The 27,253-nt window shown below is 41.7% G+C and overlaps 1 protein-coding gene across 3 annotated transcripts in view; it reads left to right on the top strand.

Annotated features, from left to right (window-relative positions):
- The window catches only part of atxn2l (ataxin 2-like), a 58,441-nt gene extending 51,174 nt beyond the window's left edge, over nucleotides 1-7,267 (top strand). For all 3 annotated transcript variants that reach the window (XM_080522506.1, XM_080522505.1, XM_080522507.1), the window contains 3 exons: nucleotides 3,497-3,679; nucleotides 4,935-5,109; nucleotides 6,643-7,267. In XM_080522506.1, the coding sequence (XP_080378632.1) occupies nucleotides 3,497-3,679; nucleotides 4,935-5,109; nucleotides 6,643-6,698 (414 nt within the window). In that variant the 3' untranslated portion in view covers nucleotides 6,699-7,267. The remainder of the gene's footprint in view (nucleotides 1-3,496; nucleotides 3,680-4,934; nucleotides 5,110-6,642) is intronic.
- Nucleotides 7,268-27,253: the final 19,986 nt, after the last annotated feature.

Raw genomic sequence — 27,253 nt, 5'->3', positions numbered from 1 at the left:
CTTAATAATGTGGAACGTCCTCCTTAAGTAGTTTTCCTTTGATTGGGCTCACCTGGCAAACTAATTATCACAGGTGTCTGAGATTGATTTCAATGATCCAAAGAGCCCTGAGACACAATACCATCCATGAGTTTAATTGAAAACTAAAAATTCTATTTTTGACACTTAAATGCAATTTGCATAATAATTTGGAACGAGGTGTAGTACGTTCCGAACGTACAGTATGCGAGATTTGAGTATGCGAGAAATTTAGTAGGCGAGCAGTTATTTCCGGGAAATTTGAAGTCGGTTTTGATGGACACTATCTCAGCTCCTATTTCCCTAAATGCATTTCGCGTCCAGAGTTGCAGACTTGCGTCCAGGGTTGCCAGATGGGGCGGGTTACCGCCGAATGGGCTACTTGATTTTGAGGTTATAGAAAGTTTAGGCTGTAAATTGTCAATCCCATCTGGCAACCCTGTGCGCTTTCAGCCTCGTCAAACTGCGTCATAAAAACTTGTCATACAGCTTTTGTTTACATTGTCCGATAGCCTGGGGACCGAAAGCTTGCAATAAACATCGTTTTTTGCACATATTTGAGTGTGCAGATGCTGCTTTTTTGCACTCTATTTGATACTCTTCAGCTGCAGCACCCCAGCTAAGTCTGATCACGGATGAGCGGTGGTATTTTCACTATACTGGGAATTAACATGTATTAACAATAATTAACATTAACATGGTGAAATGCATTCTTAGACATGACTACATCGTCATGATTACAAATATGCCACTTGAAATGCATGAAATCCAAGTCTATTTGTGTCTTACACACATGTTCACCTAGTATTTGACTGTTTGTAGCCCAATCACGAATGATCCCAGTATTGTAGCTTCAGACGGACAAGTTGGTTGTAGTGCTTGCCCACGATATGTTATTGCTCATATATATTTATTTTAATCATGTTATTTTACCAACTGTTAAGACAACAATATAGTAAGCTAGTTACTTGAGCTAGCTAAAGATGTTGGCCCCCCAAATCATTTTACAACGTGTTGTAATTATGTTACGATATTTCTGTCGAGTGAGTGAACTGAACCACCGTGGTGCCACAACGAGAAGTGAACCGGGAGTAAACTCAATGAACAGGGAGTTCAACATGCGTCAAATGCTTAAATTCACTCCGAGCAGTGTCGACATCGATGGGGGTCTCCAATCGACTCCATTCAAAGTGATTTAAGATCCCGCCCCTCTCCCCTGTCCGGACACATTTGAATTTTCACCGTAAGCCCCGGTAAAGCGACGATATTAACCCGCAAAGAGTGTGCCCCGGGCACCGTATTTGTCCGTGAATAACACCGGCTAGGAAGGTGGTAAAAACACAATACTACTTTGCTAACTCCACCATCGCTATACGGTCATTTTGAGCCATCAACCAACCCACTGGAAGTTATGTTTCGAACCCCGAGAGCATGCATAAATGTCTATCCGGAAAGAGTGCACTCTCCTCGGCCGCTGCACGTGCCTCTCCTCGGTAACGCGGAGGAACGAAAAGCTTACAGCACCGCGTATTCCCAGGCGGTCTCCCATCCAGGTACTAACACGGCCCAACCCTGCTTAGCTTCCGAGGTCGGACGAGATCGGGCGTATTCAGGCTAGTATGGCCGTGAGCAAGAGGTCCATGACCCTAAGCATCCATATGTCTGTGCCTGGAGCACTCTTGTTCATGGAACTTTATTATATAAGCACTCTATTTGTGGGTAGACTATGCACAAGGTGTCCCAGATGAAGGGAGAAGTTAAAATCGCTCAGAGAGCGCAGGAGCGCACACTGGGTGCAACGTCATAAAGGGACCAGGTAATTTGATTGGACAAGAGGCATTCCATGAGTGCTGATCATATTTCCAGGGCGAATTTACGAACGCAGCTAGCAAACAGAAGACGCAAAAAATCGTCAGATCAGATATATAAACAGGTTATTTTGGTAAACTGGACACATTTTTGGAATATATGTGGTTACTTTCTCGCCTGAAAACATATTAAAACTTCATAAAATTACATGTTAACACTTAAATTACATATTTTAGCTAATGGAGGTTTAAAATGGAGGTTTAAAATCGCCGCTCCCAGCGAAATGCATTCTGGGAGGCAGTATGCATAGTGTGTAAATGGTCGGCTGGTTTTCACATACTTATTATGAATTTAGTAGGCAGTATGCAGTATATACTCATTGAGTATGCTAGTATGCAGTATGCTAGTATACCATTCCGAACACAGCCCTAGTATAGTCAGCAGGAAAGTAAACATCGCCATCTCGTCAGCCCTCATGCAGGAGCTCAAAGATGGTCTTGACTGGTCACTAGTCATCAGTATTCTACTTGATGTAGATCTATTGATCTATTGTTATAGTGATAGTGGCTTAATAAGTGATGCAATCAGTTTGGCCTTAAGTGATTTAATCAGTTTGTTCTTTTAAAGACATCTAAATATATTATTTTATTTTGTATTGCGTATAAAACAGTATTAATGCATTTTAACATTGAGACATATATTTTGTATTGACTATAAAATAGTATTAATGCATTTAAACATTGAGACAAGAAGCTGTCTTCTGTACCCGCTCTCCCAATATCTCAAACTGTGACCCCCCCTCCCCAAGAAAAAGTTTCAGGCACAGGATTTTTTTCCCACTTTAAGCCCTGTATATATATATATATATATATACATACACACAGTATATACCAGTATACAGGGATTAAAGTCAATTTATTCCAAGTTGCGACGGATTTTACCTGGTGTAATATGATTTGTAGAGGCATACAATCTATTTTGATGTCAGTATTAGGTATTTTTTCCCTCTTCTGTTCGCTAGCTACATTATGGCTGCGTTCGTAAATTCGCTCTGGAAATCTGATCACCACTCATGGAATGCCTCTTGTCCAATCAAATTACCTGGTCCCTTTATGACGTTGAACCCAGTGCGCGCTCAGAGCGAATTTACGAACGCACCCTACGCTGCTTAGATATCTTCACTGCAGAGTTCGACAGAAACATCGTAACATAATTGCTAAACAAGTTGTGAAATGATTTTGGGGGCTAATATCTTTAGCTAGCTAAAGTAACTAGCTTACTATATTGTTGTCTTAGCAGTTGGTAAAAGAACAGAACATACAACTTTATTTACATATGGACTTTAATGTTTAGATTTTTTGTCTGGATTGTTTGAGTTAATACCAATGTCTGGTGCAAATTTCACTTGAATAAGCTCATTGGAAATACATTTACTTGGACAAAATGTTGATGTGTTCAATACTTATTTCGCCCACTGTGTGTGTGTGTGTGTGTGTGTGTGTGTGTGTGTGTGTGTGTGTGTGTGTATATATATGTGTGTATAAGTACCCCAGCTCTTCCCTCTGAAGGTCCCAGACACACGTCACTGACAGGGTTCCTCATCCATGTGTACCAGCAGCATGTAAATGTTCTGTTTCTGATCTGGTCATGAATCTCTTCCTGTCTCCAGTCGGGCCAGGGGGGACCCCAGCCTCAGTCCATGTACCACGCCGGACCCCTGTCTGCGCCCACCCCCCCTAACATGCCCCCCGGCCACAGTTCCCCCCAGGCCTCCTACCCCATGCAGGGCTACAGTCTCCCCACCCACCAGCCCATGCCCCACGGCTACCCCTCTCTGGGGCAGCTGACCCAGGTAAGATGGTGCTGTGTTCACCTGACTGTCCTTAAACCAGGGTTCCCACGGGTCCTTGAAATCCTTGAAGTTTGTGAATTTGAGGGGGGAAAATCAAGGTCTTAAAAGTTTTTGAACATTGGGTCATTGAAAGTGCTTGAATTCATCTCTCTCTCTAAAAAAAAATATATATATATATATATATATATATATATATATATTCAAAAATGTTTTACTTAGCTCATCAACTAGTAAATAAGTCTCTATTGCTTAACTTAACACATATTTCACAATATATTGTTTTGCTGTGCTGTGGTAGAGAAGGCAAGAGACCATCTAGTGTTCACACATTCAAGCCTCTCTATTTAATTGTTGTCTGTGATCGGATAGTTTTTATGATATACATTCTCATCTAGATCTGTCTTAAACTATGCCATGTTGGGTCCTTGAATTTGAGGGAACTGAGTCTTGAAAGTTTCAGAAGGTGTGGGAGCCCTGTTAAACACACAGTATATGGATAGATCTGGTCAATTGTCTCTATTGGTCAGTTTGCGTTCAAGCCGTGCTGATATGATATGATATACGCACGGCTAAATGGAATGTTGTCATATCTTTTCACATTACTCCATGTTTGTATACATTACTGTTATCGAAGTAACATTATTACCATTGCTTAGCAACCGATAAGCGTTATGGAACGAGAAGCCGTGGTATACAGTACAGGCCAAAAGTTTGGACACACCTTCTCATTCAATGCGTTTTCTTTATTTTCATGACTATTTGGTACATTGTAGATTCTCACTGAAGGCATCAAAACTATGAATGAACACATAGGAATTATGTATTTAACAATAAAGTGTGAAATAACTCTAAATATGTCTTATATTTTAGATTCCTCAAAGTAGCCACCCTTTGCATTTTTGTTGTTAATAAAATATATAATAATAATATTAAATATAATATGTGTTAATAATAATATGTTATTATATATATATTTAATATTATTATAATATATTTTATTAACAACAAAAAAGCAAAGGGTGGCTACTTTGAGGAATCTAAAATCTAAGACATATTTAGAGTTATTTCACACTTTTTTGTTAAGTACATCATTCCACATGTGTTCATTCATAGTTTTGATGCCTTCAGTGAGAATCTACAATGTAAATAGTCATGAAAATAAAGGAAACACATTGAATGAGAAGGTGTGTCCAAACTTTTGGCCTGTACTGTACGTCACATGACATGAACCCACCATTCTGTGACCCGTCCTCAGGCTCATGTTGCTGGAGGCATGTCCGGCCCCCACCACTCCGGGGGTCACGGCCCCCCCCCCGTGATGCTGCACTACGCCGCCCCGCCCCCCCAGCAGGGCCCAGGCTCCGGCCAGCAGCACGGCCCTCCCCCCCAGCAGGGGGCGCACCAACACTACTACATCGGACATCCCCAGAGTGAGTACACTCAAAACACACACACACACACACACACACACACACACACTCACACTCACACTCACACTCACACTCACACTCACACTCACACTCAACTAGGGATGGACGGTTTTTCGGTTAAACCGAAAACCGGGGTTTATAAAAATAGAAACGGTTTTTTATCAAAACCGTCTGAAACCGGATTTTATTATTTATTTTTTTATTTTTTTTATTTTTTTCCTATGTTGTTCAAAGAATAAAACTGGAACATGTCACATGTTTGTCGTGTGTGAAAATAACAATGATACAGTCTGAATCTGCCGCGCAATGAGTGAGAGGTTTGGTCAGTTGTGAAGAATAACTGAGGATTAATATCTAATTGGGATTATATTTAAGGGTAACGAATCACTCTATGGGAAAGATAGTTGCCTTCAGTTATTGGTAGATAGGAAAGGTTTTTTACAATTACTCGCTTACATTTAATAAGATCATTTTCGCTGCTCTCTGTAAAGCGCATTGGGTCACTTTTGTGAGAAATGCGCTATAGAAATAAAATGTGATTTGATTTGATATCAATCAATCAAACTTTATTTATGTTCTATAGCACAAATCATGCATTGAATGTAACTCCAAGTGCAGTATTTACTAAACCACAATATAATAAAACAAGAGCTATACGGATCAAGAGTGTTTGTGCACAGCACCACTGTGTGTGAAGGCGCTACTGAAAGTGATGACAGAACGCATGTCTCAGAAGATACGCGGTCACTTAGTGACGCAAAGGTAGTTCTGTATTTATCTCTATCTGTATTAGTACATTTATTTTGAAAGCTCTATTTTGACAGCTCTACCATGGGCACTTTTATTTTGATGGGGCATTCTTTGTTGATTGACTTACGACAGTTCAGGACGAGTCAGTCTCGCGGCATGTGGTTTTTATGAAAAGCTTTAAGTATGTTCACTGCATAATTCTAAGTCTAATATTTCAGTGATTATTGAGCAGTATTCAAATATTTAAATACATTGAGCAGCAGCTGAAACTTTGTCTAAGAACCAAGATATTGAGAAAGCAGTTCATTCAATGAAGACGCTGTTCCAAGAGATGATCTTCCGTGCAGGCGTGCACCCTGGATCAGCGGAGCTGGTGTGTTAAGTGTTCATGTGTTTTCATGTATGGTGTAGCTTACAAAAGTCTGCCTTTCCACTTATATTTGTGAAACTAAGTAGCCTAAATGTGTTGCGACTGTGCTTACGGTGTTTTAATGGTGTTCGACATGAGTGTATTGTAGCAGTAGGGCTCAATTATTTGAAATTGTCGTTCTTTTTTTTTTTTTTTTTTTTTGGGTCGTTTTTCGGTTAACCGGAAAACCGCGGTTTTAGTCTTTGACGGTTTTTCGGTTTCAATAATTGGAAACCGTCCATCCCTACACTCAACACACACACACACCTAAGATCAAGTGCATATAAAGTTGTGTTATTTGTGATTATCTTTATCTTTTAATTGTGACTGTATCTGAATAAACAGATATGACTCACAGATATGATGTTTTCCAGCTGTACAGGTGCAGGCTCACCCCACCCAGCAACTTTTCCACCCCCCTGGAAACTGACCCCCTACTCCTAACCCCAGAGGACCACAGATGGAACAAGAGATGGAGGAGGTGAGGAGGGGGGGGGGCTGACCCTCCATCCTAGAGTCTTGGCCATGGAATGGAAGGACAGTATCCAGAGATCTGCACATCACTGTATCTGACCAGCCCCCCCCCTATACTCCCCTCTTCCTGTACCAACAAAACAAGCAACTAACTAACTTTTTTTTTTTACTCAGTTCTTTTAGTAGAGAAAGCGAGAAAGACCTAGTCTTATTTGAGGCTCCCATTCTCCGTGGATGGAGGAAAAGGATTTCTTTAGTTTTTATCAGCAAGAAAAGACAGAATCATTCGCTGGTTCCAGTTTAAGTTGAGAGGATTGACAGGGATGAGAGGGGGGAGGTGACCCTCCACTGGAGACCCCCAGAGAGACACTACAGAGAGTGATAGGACAAACTTATATCACAATACTTCCACCCTTTTAACTCCCTATCTCCCTCTCCTTTTGCAGGTGAAAGCATTAATAAATAAATAATAAAACCATTAAAATATGAAAAAAATGGAAAAAGAATAAAAAATAAAGTTTTAAACTCAACCTCAAAAAAAATCTTGAGAACGTTTATGAGTGCAACGGAGGAATTCTTGTGCAGAGTTAATATTTGTTTTTATTTCTTATTTTATTAAGTGTACGACAAACATGAATCTGTTATTGGTGGGTTATCAGGATCAATGTACTGGATCACCCTATACCCCATTGTGTCACGTCAGATAGCCTGACTGTCTGCACTGCTTCTCAGGTACCGTAAAACATTTGCATGAAACTTTTTTTCCCGAGTCAGACGACTTCTACGAATTTCTACACAACCGGTTACAATGAGGTTTTCGTGCCCCATCAGTTAATGTCCCAGGGCACTGTATGGAGACCGATGTAAGTTTGTTACATTTACATTTTAGGTTTAGGTTAGGACTCCTTTATCCAATGCGACTTAACAAATATTTATCTAAGTAAGAAAAGTAAATCTCTGCTCGGGCCAGGGGTCATTGGCAGTCACAATGCTAGAAGAAGGAGGAATTATTTTTCCTTTTTTCCCTTTCTACCATACAGTACCATACATTATACAGTATGCAGTACTATACAGTACCATGCAGTACTACAGTACCATACACTACCATACAGTACCATGCACTACTATACAGTACCATACACTACCATGCACTACTATACAGTACCATACACTACCATGCAGTACCATGCACTACTATACAGTACCATACAGTACCATGCACTACTATACAGTACCATACACTACCATGCAGTACCATACACTACCATGCAGTACCATACAGTATGCAGTACCATACACTACCATGCAGTACTATACAGTACCATACAGTATGCAGTACCATACACTACCATACACTACCATGCAGTACTATACAGTACCATACACTACCATGCAGTACTATACAGTACCATACACTACCATGCACTACTATACAGTACCATACAGTATACAGTACCATACAGTACCATACACTACCATGCAGTACCATACACTACCATGCAGTACTATACAGTACCATACACTACCATGCAGTACTATACAGTACTATACACTACCATGCAGTACTATACACTACCATACACTACCATGCAGTACTATACAGTACCATACAGTATGCACTACTATACAGTACCATACAGTATACAGTACCATACACTACCATGCAGTACCATACACTACCATGCAGTACTATACAGTACTATACACTACCATGCAGTACTATACACTACCATACACTACCATGCAGTACTATACAGTACCATACAGTATGCACTACTATACAGTACCATACAGTATACAGTACCATACAGTACCATACACTACCATGCAGTACCATACACTACCATGCAGTACTATACAGTACTATACACTACCATGCAGTACCATACACTACCATGCAGTACTATACAGTACCATACACTACCATGCAGTACCATACACTACCATGCAGTACCATACACTACCATGCAGTACTATACAGTACTATACACTACCATGCAGTACTATACACTACCATACACTACCATGCAGTACTATACAGTACCATACAGTATGCACTACTATACAGTACCATACAGTATACAGTACCATACAGTACCATACACTACCATGCAGTACCATACACTACCATGCAGTACTATACAGTACTATACAGTACCATACACTACCATGCAGTACTATACAGTACCATACACTACCATGCAGTACCATACACTACCATGCACTACTATACAGTACCATACAGTATACAGTACCATACACTACCATGCAGTACCATACACTACCATGCAGTACTATACAGTACCATGCACTACCATACAGTACCATACACTACCATGCAGTACCATGCAGTACCATACACTACCATGCAGTACCATACAGTATGCAGTACCATGCAGTACCATACACTACCATGCAGTACTATACAGTACCATGCATTACTACAGTACCATGCACTACTATACAGTACCATACACTACCATGCACTACTATACAGTACCATACACTACCATGCAGTACCATACAGTACCATACAGTACTATACAGTACCATACAGTATGCAGTACTATGCACTACTATACAGTACCATACAGTATACAGTACCATACAGTACCATACACTACCATGCAGTACCATACACTACCATGCAGTACTATACAGTACCATACACTACCATGCAGTACTATACACTACCATGCACTACCATACAGTATGCAGTACCATACAGTACCATGCAGTACTATACAGTACCATACACTACCATGCAGTACTATACAGTACCATACACTACCATGCAGTACCATACACTACCATGCACTACTATACAGTACCATACAGTATACAGTACCATACAGTACCATGCAGTACCATACACTACCATGCAGTACTATACAGTACCATACACTACCATGCACTACCATGCAGTACCATACAGTACCATACACTACCATGCAGTACCATGCAGTACCATACAGTATGCAGTACCATGCAGTACCATACACTACCATGCAGTACTATACAGTACCATACACTACCATGCAGTACCATACAGTACCATGCAGTACTACAGTACCATACAGTACCATGCACTACTATACACTACCATGCACTACTATACAGTACCATACACTACCATGCAGTACTATACAGTACCATACAGTATGCAGTACTATGCACTACTATACAGTACCATACAGTATACAGTACCATACACTACCATGCAGTACCATACACTACCATGCAGTACCATATACTACCATGCAGTACTATACAGTACCATACACTACCATGCAGTACCATACACTACCATGCAGTACTATACAGTACTATACACTACCATGCAGTACTATACACTACCATACACTACCATGCAGTACTATACAGTACCATACAGTATGCACTACTATACAGTACCATACAGTATACAGTACCATACAGTACCATACACTACCATGCAGTACTATACAGTACTATACACTACCATGCAGTACTATACAGTACCATACACTACCATGCAGTACTATACAGTACCATACACTACCATGCAGTACCATACACTACCATGCAGTACTATACAGTACTATACACTACCATGCAGTACTATACACTACCATACACTACCATGCAGTACTATACAGTACCATACAGTATGCACTACTATACAGTACCATACAGTATACAGTACCATACAGTACCATACACTACCATGCAGTACCATACACTACCATGCAGTACTATACAGTACTATACACTACCATGCAGTACTATACAGTACCATACACTACCATGCAGTACTATACAGTACCATACACTACCATGCAGTACCATACACTACCATGCACTACTATACAGTACCATACAGTATACAGTACCATACACTACCATGCAGTACCATACACTACCATGCAGTACTATACAGTACCATGCACTACCATACAGTACCATACACTACCATGCAGTACCATGCAGTACCATACACTACCATGCAGTACCATACAGTATGCAGTACCATGCAGTACCATACACTACCATGCAGTACTATACAGTACCATGCAGTACTACAGTACCATGCACTACTATACAGTACCATACACTACCATGCACTACTATACAGTACCATACACTACCATGCAGTACCATACAGTACCATACAGTACTATACAGTACCATACAGTATGCAGTACTATGCACTACTATACAGTACCATACAGTATACAGTACCATACAGTACCATACACTACCATGCAGTACCATACACTACCATGCAGTACTATACAGTACTATACACTACCATGCAGTACTATACACTACCATGCACTACCATACAGTATGCAGTACCATACAGTACCATGCAGTACTATACAGTACCATACACTACCATGCAGTACTATACAGAACCATACACTACCATGCAGTACCATACACTACCATGCACTACTATACAGTACCATACAGTATACAGTACCATACAGTACCATGCAGTACCATACACTACCATGCAGTACTATACAGTACCATACACTACCATGCAGTACCATACAGTACCATACACTACCATGCAGTACCATGCAGTACCATACAGTATGCAGTACCATGCAGTACCATACACTACCATGCAGTACTATACAGTACCATACACTACCATGCAGTACCATACAGTACCATGCAGTACTACAGTACCATACAGTACCATGCACTACTATACACTACCATGCACTACTATACAGTACCATACACTACCATGCAGTACTATACAGTACCATACAGTATGCAGTACTATGCACTACTATACAGTACCATACAGTATACAGTACCATACACTACCATGCAGTACCATACACTACCATGCAGTACCATATACTACCATGCAGTACTATACAGTACCATACACTACCATGCAGTACCATACACTACCATGCAGTACTATACAGTACTATACACTACCATGCAGTACTATTCATAGCTTTCATGTGACGTCACAGCATAGTGGAAACGCCCACCTGACGGGCAAAAGGCACTTTTTGCGGGCAAAACCCACGGGCAAAACCCACTTTTTGCGGGTTAATAACTTTGATTTCCCGTGGGTTAGGAAAATAATTCCAACGTGTCCGGATAGAGTAGAAGACAGGGAATCCAACACTATTTGAATGGAGTCGATCCACCACTCCTATCACCGTGGACACAGCAAGGAGCGAATTCCCGGATATAAATATTCCCTCGCCTCGCTGACAGCGGGAGTTGGGAGTTTCGTCCAGCAGCCGGTGAACGCCCGGTTGATCGAGTTTCATATTAAAAGTATATCTTCTCGGGGTGTCAGCGCGGTGGTTAATTGCTCAAAATGACCGTATACTGATGGTGAATTTAGCAATAATAGTCTTATGTTTGTACCACCTCCATAACCGGTGTTATTCACGGGAAAAGCCGGTCAAGGAGGCACCCTTTGCAGGTCAATAACTTTGATTCTCCGGGGGTTAGGAAAATAATTCCAACGTGTCCGGATAGAGTAGAAGACAGGGAATCCAACACTATTTGAATGGTGTCAATCCTCCACTCCTATCACCGTCGTGTATCTTGATAGTTCTTCATGAGTGAGGTGGTCTAAATAGTAGGCAGCCATGTTGAGCGATGTTGCTATGATACTTTTTGCCCGTCAGGTTGGTGGTTGCTAGGGAAGAAACCACGTGACTGAAAGCTATGAATACAGTACCATACACTACTATACAGTACCATACACTACCATGCAGTACTATACAGTACCATACAGTATGCAGTACTATGCACTACTATACAGTATACAGTACCATACAGTACCATGCAGTACCATACACTACCATGCAGTACTATACACTACCATACACTACCATGCAGTACTATACAGTACCATACACTACCATGCACTACCATACAGTACCATGCAGTACTATACAGTACCATACAGTACCATACACTGCCATGCAGTACTATACAGTACCATACACTACCATACACTACCATGCACTACTATACAGTACTATACAGTATACAGTACCATACAGTACCATACACTACCATGCAGTACCATACACTACCATGCAGTACTATACAGTACCATACACTACCATGCAGTACCATACAGTACCATACACTACCATGCAGTACCATACACTACCATACACTACCATGCAGTACTATACAGTACCATACACTACCATGCAGTACCATACACTACCATACAGTACCATGCAGTACTATACAGTACCATGCAGTACTATACAGTATGCAGTACCATACAGTATGCAGTACCATACAGTACCATACACTACCATGCAGTACCATACAGTATGCAGTACCATACAGTACCATGCAGTACTATACAGTACCATACAGTATGCAGTACCATACAGTATACAGTAGCATACAGTACCATGCACTACCATGCAGTACTATACAGTACCATACAGTATACAGTAGCATACAGTAGCATACACTACCATGCAGTACTATACAGTACCATACACTACCATGCAGTACTATACAGTACCATACACTACCATGCAGTACCATGCACTACTATACAGTACCATACACTACCATGCAGTACTATACAGTACCATACAGTATGCAGTACTATGCACTACTATACAGTACCATACAGTATACAGTACCATACAGTACCATGCAGTACCATACACTACCATGCAGTACCATACACTACCATGCAGTACTATACACTACCATACACTACCATGCAGTACTATACAGTACCATACACTACCATGCACTACCATACAGTACCATGCAGTACTATACAGTACCATACAGTACCATACACTGCCATGCAGTACTATACAGTACCATACACTACCATGCACTACTATACAGTACTATACAGTATACAGTACCATACACTACCATGCAGTACCATACACTACCATGCAGTACTATACAGTACCATACACTACCATGCAGTACCATACAGTACCATACACTACCATGCAGTACCATACAGTACCATACACTACCATGCAGTACTATACAGTACCATACACTACCATGCAGTACCATACACTACCATACAGTACCATGCAGTACTATACAGTACCATGCAGTACTATACAGTATGCAGTACCATACAGTATGCAGTACCATACAGTATGCAGTACCATACAGTACCATGCAGTACTATACAGTACCATACAGTATGCAGTACCATACAGTATACAGTAGCATACAGTACCATGCACTACCATGCAGTACTATACAGTACCATACAGTATACAGTAGCATACAGTAGCATACACTACCATGCAGTACTATACAGTACCATACACTACCATGCAGTACTATACAGTACCATACACTACCATGCAGTACTATACAGTACCATACACTACCATGCAGTACTATACAGTACCATACACTACCATGCAGTACCATACAGTACCATACACTACCATGCAGTACCATACAGTACCATACACTACCATGCAGTACTATACAGTACCATACACTACCATGCAGTACCATACAGTACCATACACTACCATACAGTACCATGCAGTACTATACAGTACCATGCAGTACTATACAGTATGCAGTACCATACAGTATGCAGTACCATACAGTACCATACACTACCATGCAGTACCATACAGTATGCAGTACCATACAGTACCATGCAGTACTATACAGTATGCAGTACCATACAGTATACAGTAGCATACAGTACCATGCACTACCATGCAGTACTATACAGTACCATACAGTATACAGTAGCATACACTACCATGCAGTACTATACAGTACCATACACTACCATGCAGTACTATACAGTACCATACACTACCATGCAGTACCATGCAGTACTATACAGTACCATACACTACCATGCAGTACTATACAGTACCATACACTACCATGCAGTACCATGCAGTACTATACAGTACCATACACTACCATGCAGTACTATACAGTAGAGAAACTAAACGGGTTGGGGGTTTCAGGAGGGACAGTTAAGGTGCCCAACGGAGTGTCATTCATCAGCAAACACAATTTGAATATTCCCATCACACAAAGAGCTAGATTATGAAGCTATGCTATTCACTGCCAGAAGTTGCAGAGTGTAGGCTACAGTGCAATGACTATTAATTGGTTGGTTCTCATGTTTTGTATTTGCATTAGGGTGAGGGATCTCATTCCTTGCTCCTTTTGTTGGGATTGAAAGGTGATGGGGCAGTTCTTAAAACAAACATACCTCATGGCAAGTTCAATTAAAAAGGATACAAGATAAAAGATACAGGAGGTACACCTAGCGTTGGGCACATTTTAATTCCACCATTAACCAAAGCAACTTTGCAACAACAAGAAAGCATCACGTTAAAACATCACATACATAAATGTATAAATACAGTTCCCAAGTTCCTCCCAGATTATATTCAGTAACTATGATAATTAACAGGCAGAATGCTCTAATTGGTTCTCTTTTACATGTTTAATTTCAGGGCCGGTTTCCCAGTCACTGATTGAGCCTATAACTACACTAAATTGCTCTTTTAACCTACTAAAATTGCTTTTCTCAGACATGGTTCAACTCTAGAAACATTTAGAGGTCATTTCATTGATGGTATGCATAGCCAGAAATGCCGTTTCTGCTGCAAGAACCTAAACATTTTGTTCAAAATGTTGCAGGAGTCATTTGTGACACGGTGTGGTGAAACGGGTAACAAGTCGGCAACCAATCAAAATGTCCAGACTTTTATTTTGAACGGAAATACATTTCAACGTTTAAAATCACAACACAAACTTGCTAGTCGAGCCAAGATACTGCAATGCAATGGATTCGGCGAGTAATCCCCACTGCTACCTAGTTAACTACTACTTTACATTGTTAGCAGGCTCACAAAACAAGCTGTGTTAGTTGACTAGCGATGTGTCATTGATTTTCAACAACGCTGAAATGTATTTACATTTTTCTAAATAAAAGTCTGAACATTAAATCGGCTGCCAACTGGTTACCCCTTTCACCAGACCGTGTCACATATGTGGGACTGGTGTGCATAAAATATTTAACAAAGACCACCTTCCAGAGCATCACAAATTAAACAATGATGTCTACATCTCTGTTATGGAGCACAGTGCAGCAGATCGCAATATCAATGTTACTGACATGTTAAACACTTGGCTGATCACCTGCAGTGCGTGGACCCCTGTGTGGTTGTTGTCATTACTATTACAGTTATTGAAAGGCCTTAAGCGCTTTGAGCAATCCAACACTATCAGTTTCCTAAAGTGTTTTATGACATATCACAAGCTAAAAAACTAAACAACAACAAAAAAGAAAGGCTCAAACAGTTTTTAAATAAGGTTGCACTTTAACTTCGTGGCAGAACACCCATGTGGATGACCTTCCCCTTGCTGTGATCCTCTCCCTGATGGCACTCTGGTGTCATGTCAAGGGCTGGAGACCTATCTGAAAGGGAGATGGAGAATATGGTGTAGAGTAACACAGGTAGAAAGATGCTCCCAACTTCTGTCCCTCAGAAACGACATGACACTGTTTCCCTCTGTTTCCACCCTCAAACTGCAGAGTTGGGTCTTACCTTGGGTTTCTAACTGCAGAGTTGGGTCTTACCTTGGGTTTCTAACTGCAGAGTTGGGTCTTACCTTGGGTTTCGGGGCGTTGACGTAGGGGCTGCCTTCCTCATCGTCACTGTCGTCAGTCTCTCCACTCTCACCAGCCCTGGCAGACGACCCACCTGGAAATGTTCCAAGGTAAATGTTGTCTCAGGTAATCAACAGTCCCATGTATTGCAATAGTGCTGACACACACAAGGCAGCGATGTAGCTGTTACATTCCACAGATGTGGTGAATTCACCTGGTGAATCCTGAGGAGCCCTGTTCTGACCTGCAGTCTGTACAGGGTCCACATTCTCATAGTTCTCCGCGTCCGAGTCTGTGAACACAAGCACTAATGAAAGCAACATATGGAAGACGGAAAACACAACTGTGAGAAATACAGCAGAGAAATACAAACCGTGCATAACTGTATCTCCTTTGACAGTACTTTCGACGTACGGAACTTACCTTGACAACAAACTAATGTTGTCATTTGGGAGAACTATTGCTTTTATTGGGGTGAAATGTGACACATCTATGTATGCTGGTGTGCATTCTGCCCTAAAGTACTCAATGGTAAACATATGTCATTGGGAAATAAAACAGCCTTGTATTTTGAGTCAATCAATATTACGGTATATCAATATTCAGAAGTCAGCTGGTAAGTCTTAGATATACTCTGTAGGAAAGGTGTTGCTAATGTTACTTACCCAGCGAAACATTGACATATTTGGGCTCTGTGAAATAATGAAATAGATTAGAATAGAAGAACGACTGTCTTTGCTATGCTATTGTTGAAGGTGTTTTATTGCCTCTGTCAGTTTATAATAGTATCAGATGGGTATGTACCGGACTGATGGGTGTGTACCGGAATGATCCAACAGTTAAGTCCGTCATGAGTCACCTCCACTTTACTGTACCTGAGCTCTGTGTGGACGCAATACTCTGGTTGGACTGACAGAGAGTTTCAGCCACCGGTTCAGATGGCAACACTATTCTGTAAGGAGAGAATCTTATTATGATATTATTTGAAGCATTTGAGTGCGATGGCATCAGTTCTCTGAAGTTAATTTCAGCATCTACAAATGTACATATTAGAGTTAGAGGAAACCATATTTTCTGGTCTAATGATGCTTTGAACATGTCAGAGTATTATTTGACCAGCTTTACTAGGTCTTCTATAAAACTAGCTTTTTACCAGGACTTTTTATTGTGATTTAGGCTGTGCAGTGGCTTGCAAATTGCACCTCCAGTGTATTTAGAAAGTGAGTTTTTTTGACGCCACTGCTGGGCAGAAGGAACACTGTGGAACAGTTGGGACTGTGAAAACGTTGAGGATGAACTTAGAATGACTTGTTAATGATTTGGTCAATAATTTCTATTGTAAGTAGGACTGTTACTGTATGATTTCTAGAATTTACAGCAAGGCTAGAACATGTCTTAATCTTGTGTCTACTGTGGGGCTTTGGTCTTGTTCAATAGTGATCCTTAACAGACACTCACAGATAGCCTGGTTCTTCTTCCTCCTCCTTCTCGCTATTTATGTACTCAGCTGTAGAGACATGAGAACAGCCGTCAAACGTCCATCAAGAGCATTTAGCCTGTTACATGCATTCAGACTGTCTGACATCAGAGACATACACCCGATCACTTTCACTGAGGTACCACTTTCACTGAGGTACCACTTTCACTGAGGTATCACTTTCACTGAGGTACCACTTTCACCGAGGTACCACTTTCACTGAGGTATCACCTTTACTGAGGTATCACTTTCACTGAGGTACCAATCAGAAAAAGTAGCCTTGCTCAATTGAACACAACTCCAGTATACAGTTAGGTCCATATATATTTGGACACAGACAGAATTTGTGTTATTTTAACTGTTTACCAAAACATCTTCAAGTTACAGTTATATAATGAATATGGGCTTAAAGTGCAGACTCTCAGCTTTAGGGTAAGGGTATTCACATCCAAATTGAAGGAAGGGATTTGGAATTACAGCTCATTAATATGTAGCTCCCTCTTTTTCAAGGGACCAAAAGTAATTGGACAATTGACTCAAAAGCTGTTTCATGGGCCAGTGTGGGCTATTCCTTCATTATTTCTTTTTCAATTAAGCAGGTAAAAGGTCTGAGTTGATTCTAGTGTGGCATTTGCATTTGGAAGCTGTTGCTGTATACGCACAACATGCAGTGAACAGAGCTCTCAATGCAAGTGAAACAGGCCATCCTTAGGCTTCAAAAACAAAACAAAAATCCATCAGAGAGATAGCGGGAACATTAATAGTGGCCAAATTAACTGTTTGGTACATTCTGAGAAAAAAAGAACGCACTGGTGAGCTCGGCACCGGTCTGGACGTCCATGGAAGATAAGAGTGGTGGATGATCACAGGATCCTTTATATGGTAAAGAAAAACCCTGTCACAACATCCAGCCAAGTGAAGAACAGTCTCCAGGAGGTAGGCATATCATTATCCAAGTGTACCATAAAGGAAAGACTTCACACAAGCAAATACAGAGGGTTCACCACAAGGCACAAGCCATTCATAAGCCTCATGAATAGAAAGGCCAGATTAGACTTTGCCAAAAAAACATCTAAAAAAGCCTGCCCTGTTCTGGAACAGCATTCTTTGGACAGATGAAACTGTGAAGAATGATGGGAAGAAAAAAGTATGGAGAAGGCTTGGAACGGCTCATGATCCGACGCATACCACATCACCTGTAAAAAACGTGGGGGCAGTGTGATGACATGGGCATGCATGGCTTCCAATGGCACTGGGTCACTAGTGTTTATTGATGATGTGACTGAAGACAGAAGCAGACGGATGAATTCTGAAGTGTTTAGGGATATTCTGTCTGCTCAGATTCAGACAAATTCAGCAAAGTTGATTGGATTGTGCTTCACAATACAGATGGACAATGACCCAAAACATACTGTGTAAGCAACCCAGGAGTTTTTTAAGGCAAAGAAGTGGAATATTCTGCAATGGCCAGAGTCAATCACCTGATCTCAACCCTATGCATTTCACTTGCTGAAGACAAAACTAAAGGCAGAAAGACCCACGAACAAACAACAACCGAAGACTGCTGCAATAAAGGCCTGGCAAAGCATCACAAAGGAGGAAACCCAGCATTTGGTGATGTCCATGTGTTCCAGACTTCAGGCAGTCATTGACTGCAAAGGATTCTCGACAAAGTATTAAAAATGACCATTTTATTTATGATTACGGTATGTTAATTTGTCCAATTACTTTTGAGCTCCTGAAAATAGGGGACTGTGTATAAAAATGGTTGCAATTCCTAAACGTTTCATACAATATTTTTGTTCAACCCCCTGAATTAAAGCTGAAAGTCTGCACTTCAATTACATCTCGATTGTCTCATTTCAAATCCATTGTGGTGGCATGCAGAGCCAAAATTATGGAAATTGTGTCACTGTCCAAATACTTCCGGACCTAACTGTATGAAGTATTCAGACACAGATCAAACTGTATACCAAAATACCAAAACATGAGACACTGGAACTATTGAACATAAGTAGTAGACTATACATTACCATCTCCAGGAATGTCATAACTTGCATTACTCTCTGGAAGACAACATAATAGTAAACATATTAAGGGAGTTAAATGTAATGGTGAAGGTGGCAACCTTTTGATATTATTACAGATTCTTAAGTTTATTATTACAGAATTCTAAGTTTTACAGATTGATGTACAATTGAGGTTAGTGGTTGCGAAACTAACAAATGACTTGCAAATAACCACGGCCTAAAAATAACCAACAAATATCTTATATGTCCACAATAAAGAGAGAGAGAAAGAAAATGTGAAAGGGAATGTTTAATAAGAAAGGAATTATTGAAGGAATAATAATAATAATAATAGATTTTATTTAAAAGCGCCTTTCTCAAACTCAAGGACACAGTACAGGATTTTTTTTTAGAAGAGAAGCGAAGAGAATAGAAGAACAAAGTAACAGGAAATAGAGTAAGAGAGAAAAGTTGGAAAAGCAGCGCTATTTAAAGGGATAGTTCACTCCAGTCGACACACCAAGACACTTTTTACCTCCTTCCCGATGATTTACATCCTGCAGACACTTTTTCCAATAATGAAAGTGGATGGGCTCCACTTTGTGGGCACAAGGGGGTTGAGTGCAAACTTCCTCAATTTAAATGAGAGCAGGACTGAGATAATTCTATTTGCCAACACTTCTCTAGGCCCTTCTGTCGATGCTCTAGGTCCTCTTGGGTCAAACATCTGCTCCTCAGTCAGAAATCTTGGAGTGATTTTTGACAGTGACTTCAAATTCACCATTGCGCCACCATACCCCATCCAGAGCCCTTAGGTCAGCTGACTAACTGCTGCTGGAGGTCCCTAGGACCAGACTCAAAACAAGAGGGGATAGAGCCTTCTCTAAAGCAGCCCCTAGGCTCTGGAATAGCCTCCCCCTCCACGTCAGATCCGCCCAGAGCATCGAGGCTTTTTAAAAATGTGCAAAAACACCCCTTTTCTCTGTGGCCTTTAACCTGAGGTGAGCCTGCCTCCCGACACTGCACTTTTTGTACTTTTATTTCTGCACATGTATTTAGTATTTTGTATTGCACCTTGTTTTTAGTGTATTTTTATCTGTTGTTTCACTTTTACTGGTGTTTTCTGTAAGCACTTTGGGTGGCTGTTTTGTCGTTGTAAAATGTGCTATATAAATAAACATTACTTACTTACTTACTATTATACTGGAACATGTGTCTGCTGAATTACGGCCAAGCTCCACTATGGCCATCGAGCGTTGCGTCAGCGTTGTGTTGCTTCCGGAATTGGGAACAAAGCTTTTGTAATCAATGAAAAGTGCTCCACTGCCTGCATTGCGTCAGCGTTGCGTTGCGTCCGAAGCCTGCGTCCAAAGTAAAAATTTGGCGAAGTTTGATTTTTGACGGCGAACGCATGCGTCATAATGAGATCAATTGTATATGTGGCAGTGACTGGTGAACTTGCAAACAACACGCTCACTCGAAGGGGAGAAGAAGTGAAACTTATTGTGTCAACAATATAGAGTTTTCGTTTTTTTTCATAATACCAACTTGAAGTTTTAAAGTACCCACTCGATATAATAAACAACAGTTTAACGATCACTAAATACGCATAATTTATGGATTGGATTCACTATTCTCGTTTGCCGGATGCTACCAGTAAGGGAGACTTGACTTGTAAACATACTTTAGTTTTAGCTCATGTTCAAAAGCATTCAAAGTTATGTGCAGTTATGTGTTTTTAGCATGTCAATGTTCTCTCAGCATGTTGTGATGTTATTAAAATACAGTTTAGACCTTTGTAGCGATGTGTTTTGTTAGCCGCTAGCTGTTAGCAGCATTCGTAGCTGTGGCTGCGTTTAGAGTCAGGCTGCTGCCGGACAGGCACATGGTCAGAATGATCATGGAGCTCATCCGTAATCGCAGCTTTACCCTCACCACCGGTTGAGGACAGCTAAGCAGGCTTCGACGCCTCAAGAACAGTGTCCCTCAGGGAACGGTCCTGGCCCCCCTCCTCTATAATATCTACACCTATGACCTGCCCAACACACTCTCGCGGAAGTACGCCTACGCAAACGACCTCGCAGTGGTGTACTTTGCTGGAAATTGGCAGTCTGTGGAGGGGATTCTGAGCCAGGACATGCAGACACTAGTGGCATATTTCCGGAAATGGAGATTGAAGCTTAGCGAGGCAAAGACGGTGTCGGCTGCCTTCCACCTTAACAACAGGGAGGCTAAACGTGAGCTTAGAGTACACCTAGATGGAACTCCCATGTCATGTTCCGCTGAGCCAGTCTATCTCGGCGTGACATTGGACAGGACGCTCACGTTTCTCCGGCACCTCGAGTCACTGCGCAAGAAGCTAACAGCTTGTGTGGCGTTGATGAGGCGACTGGCTGGCTCGGGCTGGGGCGCCGGCGCAATGACCTTGCGCACGGCAGCCCTAGCCCTCGTTTATTCAAGTGAATACTGTGCCCCAGTATGGTGTCGCAGTGCCCACACCCGCCTCATCGACTCACCTATAAACGAAGCCTTGCGCATTGTGACAGGATGCCTGCGTCCTACCCCCGTGGACAACCTTCCCATTCTAGCAGGCATCCAGCCCGCAAGCCTACACCGCATGGGAGCCACAGCACGTCTCGCCTGCCGGGCCGTGGAGCTTAATAACCATCTGCTCCATAATAGGCTCACTATAACAGCGGAGCCCTCCCGGCGTCTCAAGTCGAGACACCCATTTGTGCCTGCCGCACAGGATCTCAGGCAGCAATGCAGAGATCTTAACATCAGTGCGGCAGGATGGGCGGATTATATGTGGCGCACGGAGTGGGAGGCAAACACCTCCAAACTCCGTGACCACATCCCAGTCGCCAGCCCTGAGCCCCTCGGGATGGACTTGCCAAGGCTATCCTGGGTGAGGCTCAATCGTCTCCGGACCGGCGTCAGGCGTTTCCGCTCATCAATGCACAGATGGGGCGTGGCCCCAAATGCGTCGTGCGAGTGTGGCGCAGAGGACCAAACCGCAGACCATGTTATCCTGGATTGCCCGGTGTACCACCCACCCAACGGGATGCATGGTCTGTCGGTAGGGATGTCCCGATCCGATATTGATATCGCATATCGCTGCGATATTGGTCCTGAATGCTGGATCGCAGGTCGCACCAGAAAGAAAATAGGCTGCGATCTGCGTGCCCGATCTGGCGTGTCACTCACGTGATGACAACAGTAGTAGTCAGTGGTCACGAGCATGAGAGTTGGCTAGTAGCTACCTGTGTGTAATGAGTCTGACAATGTCATGATGCCAGCTGGTGAAATCATAAACCATTTGCTTAAGTAATTTTTCGGTTATTTACATAGTCCGAAACAGGGCTGCCAAGTTTCACCAAAAGTTTGGAGTGAGATTTCTTGGCGGTGGAGCTACCCAAAACTGTGCACGTTTTGGCGGCAGCGGCCCCTCTCTCCCACCCAATTATTTGTGCTAGTTTCCTGCAATATTACATGTTGTTCATAATAAACCAGCACAAGAAATGAAAATAATTAACATTTTATAAAACAAGACAAAAATTCAGACAATATATCATATTTATGAAATCTTAATGAACATATACAGTAGCCTACAGACTCTAAAAGAAAATTGGGCCCCATCAACAGGACTCAGCCCCTTGGTCAGCAGCAGAAAGACCCTTGGTCATCATCTTATATACAGTGCATTGCTCATAGATGGCTATCATGTTATACAGTACATACCAGGGTTTTTCCTGGGTCAGAATGAGGCCTTGGTGGTTGATCTTGTGTGCGCGTAGCGCGGCCAATTTTGGGGGGAGGGACCCCCAATTGTTGTATTTGTATTGTAAATTGCAATGACTATTTATTATTATTATTGTACCTGGTTATGTTACAGTAGAGAAACAAAAAACACTTGCCAAAACTGAGTATTTACTAGCTAAGATTGGCAAAAGATTGGCGTGGTGCAACCGAAATGAGTAAACAATTAGTTTGAAACTAGCTAGTAACAACTAGGGGTTTAGTAACTACTAAATGCCTGCATTTAGTAATGACTTACGACAAATTGGTGCAACCCAGTCCAGTAGGCTACCAGATACGATGTTGTAATGTATGCACATATTTTGCTACCACGGTTGCCAGACGGAATTGACAATGTCCAGCCCAACCAGTCTAAAAGCTGCCAAATCCACCCGTCCAGGGTGACCAAAAGTAGCCCACTCTGGCAACACTGCTTGCTACGTTCTTGCAGCTCGCGGGAACACAGGTTCTTCCATCAGCGCTCGCCTGCCGCTTCGATTGCAGACTCAAGTTAACGCGCGTGCAGAAAGATGCCACGAAACTCATGTCCGGTAGCTTTCTTTCAAGGAATTTCAAAAATAAAAGTCCCGTAAAACAAATTGTTATTTCTCCCCGTGAGAAATAGAGATGCGGCGTGAGAGCGTGAGAACTGGTTGAAATGCGTGAGTCTCACGGCGATTGCGTGAGACTTGGCAGCTCTGAAACTACAGATGGTAAGCTTTCAAATGATGCGTCATACATTGAAATCGGGGAAAAATTAAAGACGACACGAGTATTTGAATGTTGGTGCACCGAATGGCAATGCGACACGAGAAAAGTGACTGATCAAATAACAACAACAAACGCTGCTAACAGCTAGCGGCTAACAGTGGTACATCGCTAGGAACGTCTAACCGAGTTTTTATATCATCACAGCATGCTGAGAGAACATGGACATGCTAAAAACACATAACTACACATAATTAGATGAACACACAGTCCTTGCTTTTGAACACGTCCTAAAACGAAGGTATGTTTACAAGTCATTATCACTTACCGGTAGCCTGGCAGCAAACGAGAACAGTTAATCCAATCCACAGATTATAAGTATTTAGTGATCGTTAAAATGTTTTTTATCATATCGACTCGGTACTTTAAAACTTCAAGTTGCCTGTTATGAAAAAAAACTAAAACCAGATTTTGTTGACACCCCTTCGATTCTGCGACTGGTTTCTGGTCTCACCAGCGGGCGTCTCTAGGCTACACTTTTAAAAAGGGTCCTATAATTGATTTGCCATTTGTAAGAGAAGATACAGTAAATAGAATAAAAACCTGAAGGCACTAAAACTGGAAATCAGACAGTAACTCTATTTTTTCTACAATGCTGAATGCTGCTGTTTAAATAGTTTTAACTGTAAACCAGTTGGTCACTGAGTACTGCAGAGTACTGTTTTTGTTGCTTGAATAAAGGCTGGCAGTCTTTAATAGCCAACTGTTGTTGTGGACTATACTGGGGAAGTATTTGTTATTATTCAGGAGTAAAACAATAAATACAAATATCGGATCGGTATCGGTATCGCAGATACCTGAAGCCCAGGTATCGGTAGTGAAAAAATGGGATTGGGACATCCCTATCTGTCGGTATTAGATGACGAGACAATGACGTGGCTTCTGGAGGGGTGTCCAGAAATATAGCCCGGTTGAGCCCCTCAACCAGGTCTCGGGGTGGTAAAAGGGTAGCCCCTCGGCCCCGAGCCTGGTGGAGTGGAGAGGAAACAACAACCCATACGCCGAAGAAGAAGACGTAGATTTGAGTATGCAAGAGCGTTCACACTGTACAGTATGCGAGATTTGAGTATGCGAGAAATGTATACTAGATTTTCGCAATTATTTAGGTATGATATGAGTGGACACTACTGGGGTACTAAATCCCCAAAATGCATTGCGTGTCTCTTCAGCCTCGTCAAACTGCGTCATACAAACTCGTCATACAGATGTTGTTTACATTGTCCGATAGCCTGGAGACCGAAAACAGATTTGAGTGTGCAGATGCTGCTTTTTTGCACTCTATTTGATACTCTTCAGCTGCAGCACCCCAGCTAAGTCTGATCACGGATGAGCGGTGGTATTTTCACTATATTGGGAATTAACATGGTGAAATGCATTCTTAGACATGACTACATCGTCATGATTACAAAGATGCCACTTGAAATGCATGAAATCCAAGTTTATTTGTCCTACACACACGTTTGCCTAGTATTTGACTGCCTGTAGCCCAGTCACGAATGGTCCCAGTATTGTAGCTTAAAGTTGGGTTGATATGTTATTGTTGATAAATGTTATTTATTTGAATCCTGTTCTTTTACCAACTGCTGAGACAACAATAAAGTAAGCTAGTTACTTTAGCTAGCTAAAGATATAATATATATAATATATAATATATGCAGTATGCCATTTCGAACAATTTCTCCTCACTTTTCTCCCATTCAGTGTTTGAGGTGTACCAACATTCAAATACGCCTGTCGTGTTACATTTTTCTCCGATTTCAATGTATGACACATCATTTGAAAGCTTACAAAAAATGACTTTGCCTTCTGGTTGCACATTTCACCAGGACACATATTGGTTGTTGGTTATAATTGTATATAGTATATGTTTTCTGGTGTTGTTTTCTTGTTTTGCTCTGTTTGTAGTCTACTTGATGTATTTTTAATCAGCTGATAAATCACCACTGCGGTTAATCCCCTAATAGAGATAATCACCACAGGTCCTTGACGCTTGTTGCAGAAATGGATGACGAACGGCTGATACTTGAGGTGGAAAAATATATATTTCTATATGCGACAAATGACGGTGGAGCAGGTAGAACGTGACGTTGACACAACGCTAGGTGGAGCAGGTACAACAGGAAGTTGACGCAACGCCGATGGCGAGGTGACGCGACGCTGTAAGTGGAGCTTGGGCGTTAGTGGGACTTATTGACTGGAGGGAAGGTAGGTGGTTAACCACAGCAATTAGATTTTGAGTGAATTAAGGAAGTGTGTAGAGGAAGAGAAGAGGGAAATACAAAGAAACAAATGGGAGTAACAGACAAGAAAAAGGAGAGACATTTTACCATTTTCAGTTGGGAAAGAGTGTTGCCGACGGATCTGTTCGTTCTGTTGTGACCTGTAAAATAAACAAACAGCACCGTATATCATTCTGACACCTAGTCATTGTCTTCCTATGACCCTTTTCACTGTGTGTGTGTGTGTGTGTGTGTGTGTTAGTAGACACTCACATGGGTGAAAGATGGTTAGAGGGAGTGACCCAGCTGGTGGCAGCAGGAGATTGGTCTGAGGATGAAGACGCATCATCATCATCATCATCACTAAAACATCTATGCCTACATTATGGGTACTTATGGGGCTTTTCCATTACAGCGCCAAAGCAGGCCAAAGCAGGCCAGCCCGCTTCGGCCTGCTTCTTTTCCCCTTTTCCATTGTCGTCCCAGGTCGGTTCGGGTCGCTTCTTTAGCTCCACATCGAGAGCAGGTACTAAATTTTAACATCCGGATCTTTTTGCCAGGCTGCGTGTGACGTGTGACGCTGCACACCGTTGATTGGTC

Source organism: Nansenia antarctica, assembly GCF_963989245.1.
Source record: "Nansenia antarctica genome assembly, chromosome: 2".
In the NCBI taxonomy this organism is placed as follows: domain Eukaryota; kingdom Metazoa; phylum Chordata; class Actinopteri; order Argentiniformes; family Microstomatidae; genus Nansenia; species Nansenia antarctica.
The sequence above is the reverse complement of the archived record's forward strand: the minus strand, read 5'-3'. Positions and strand labels throughout refer to the sequence as shown.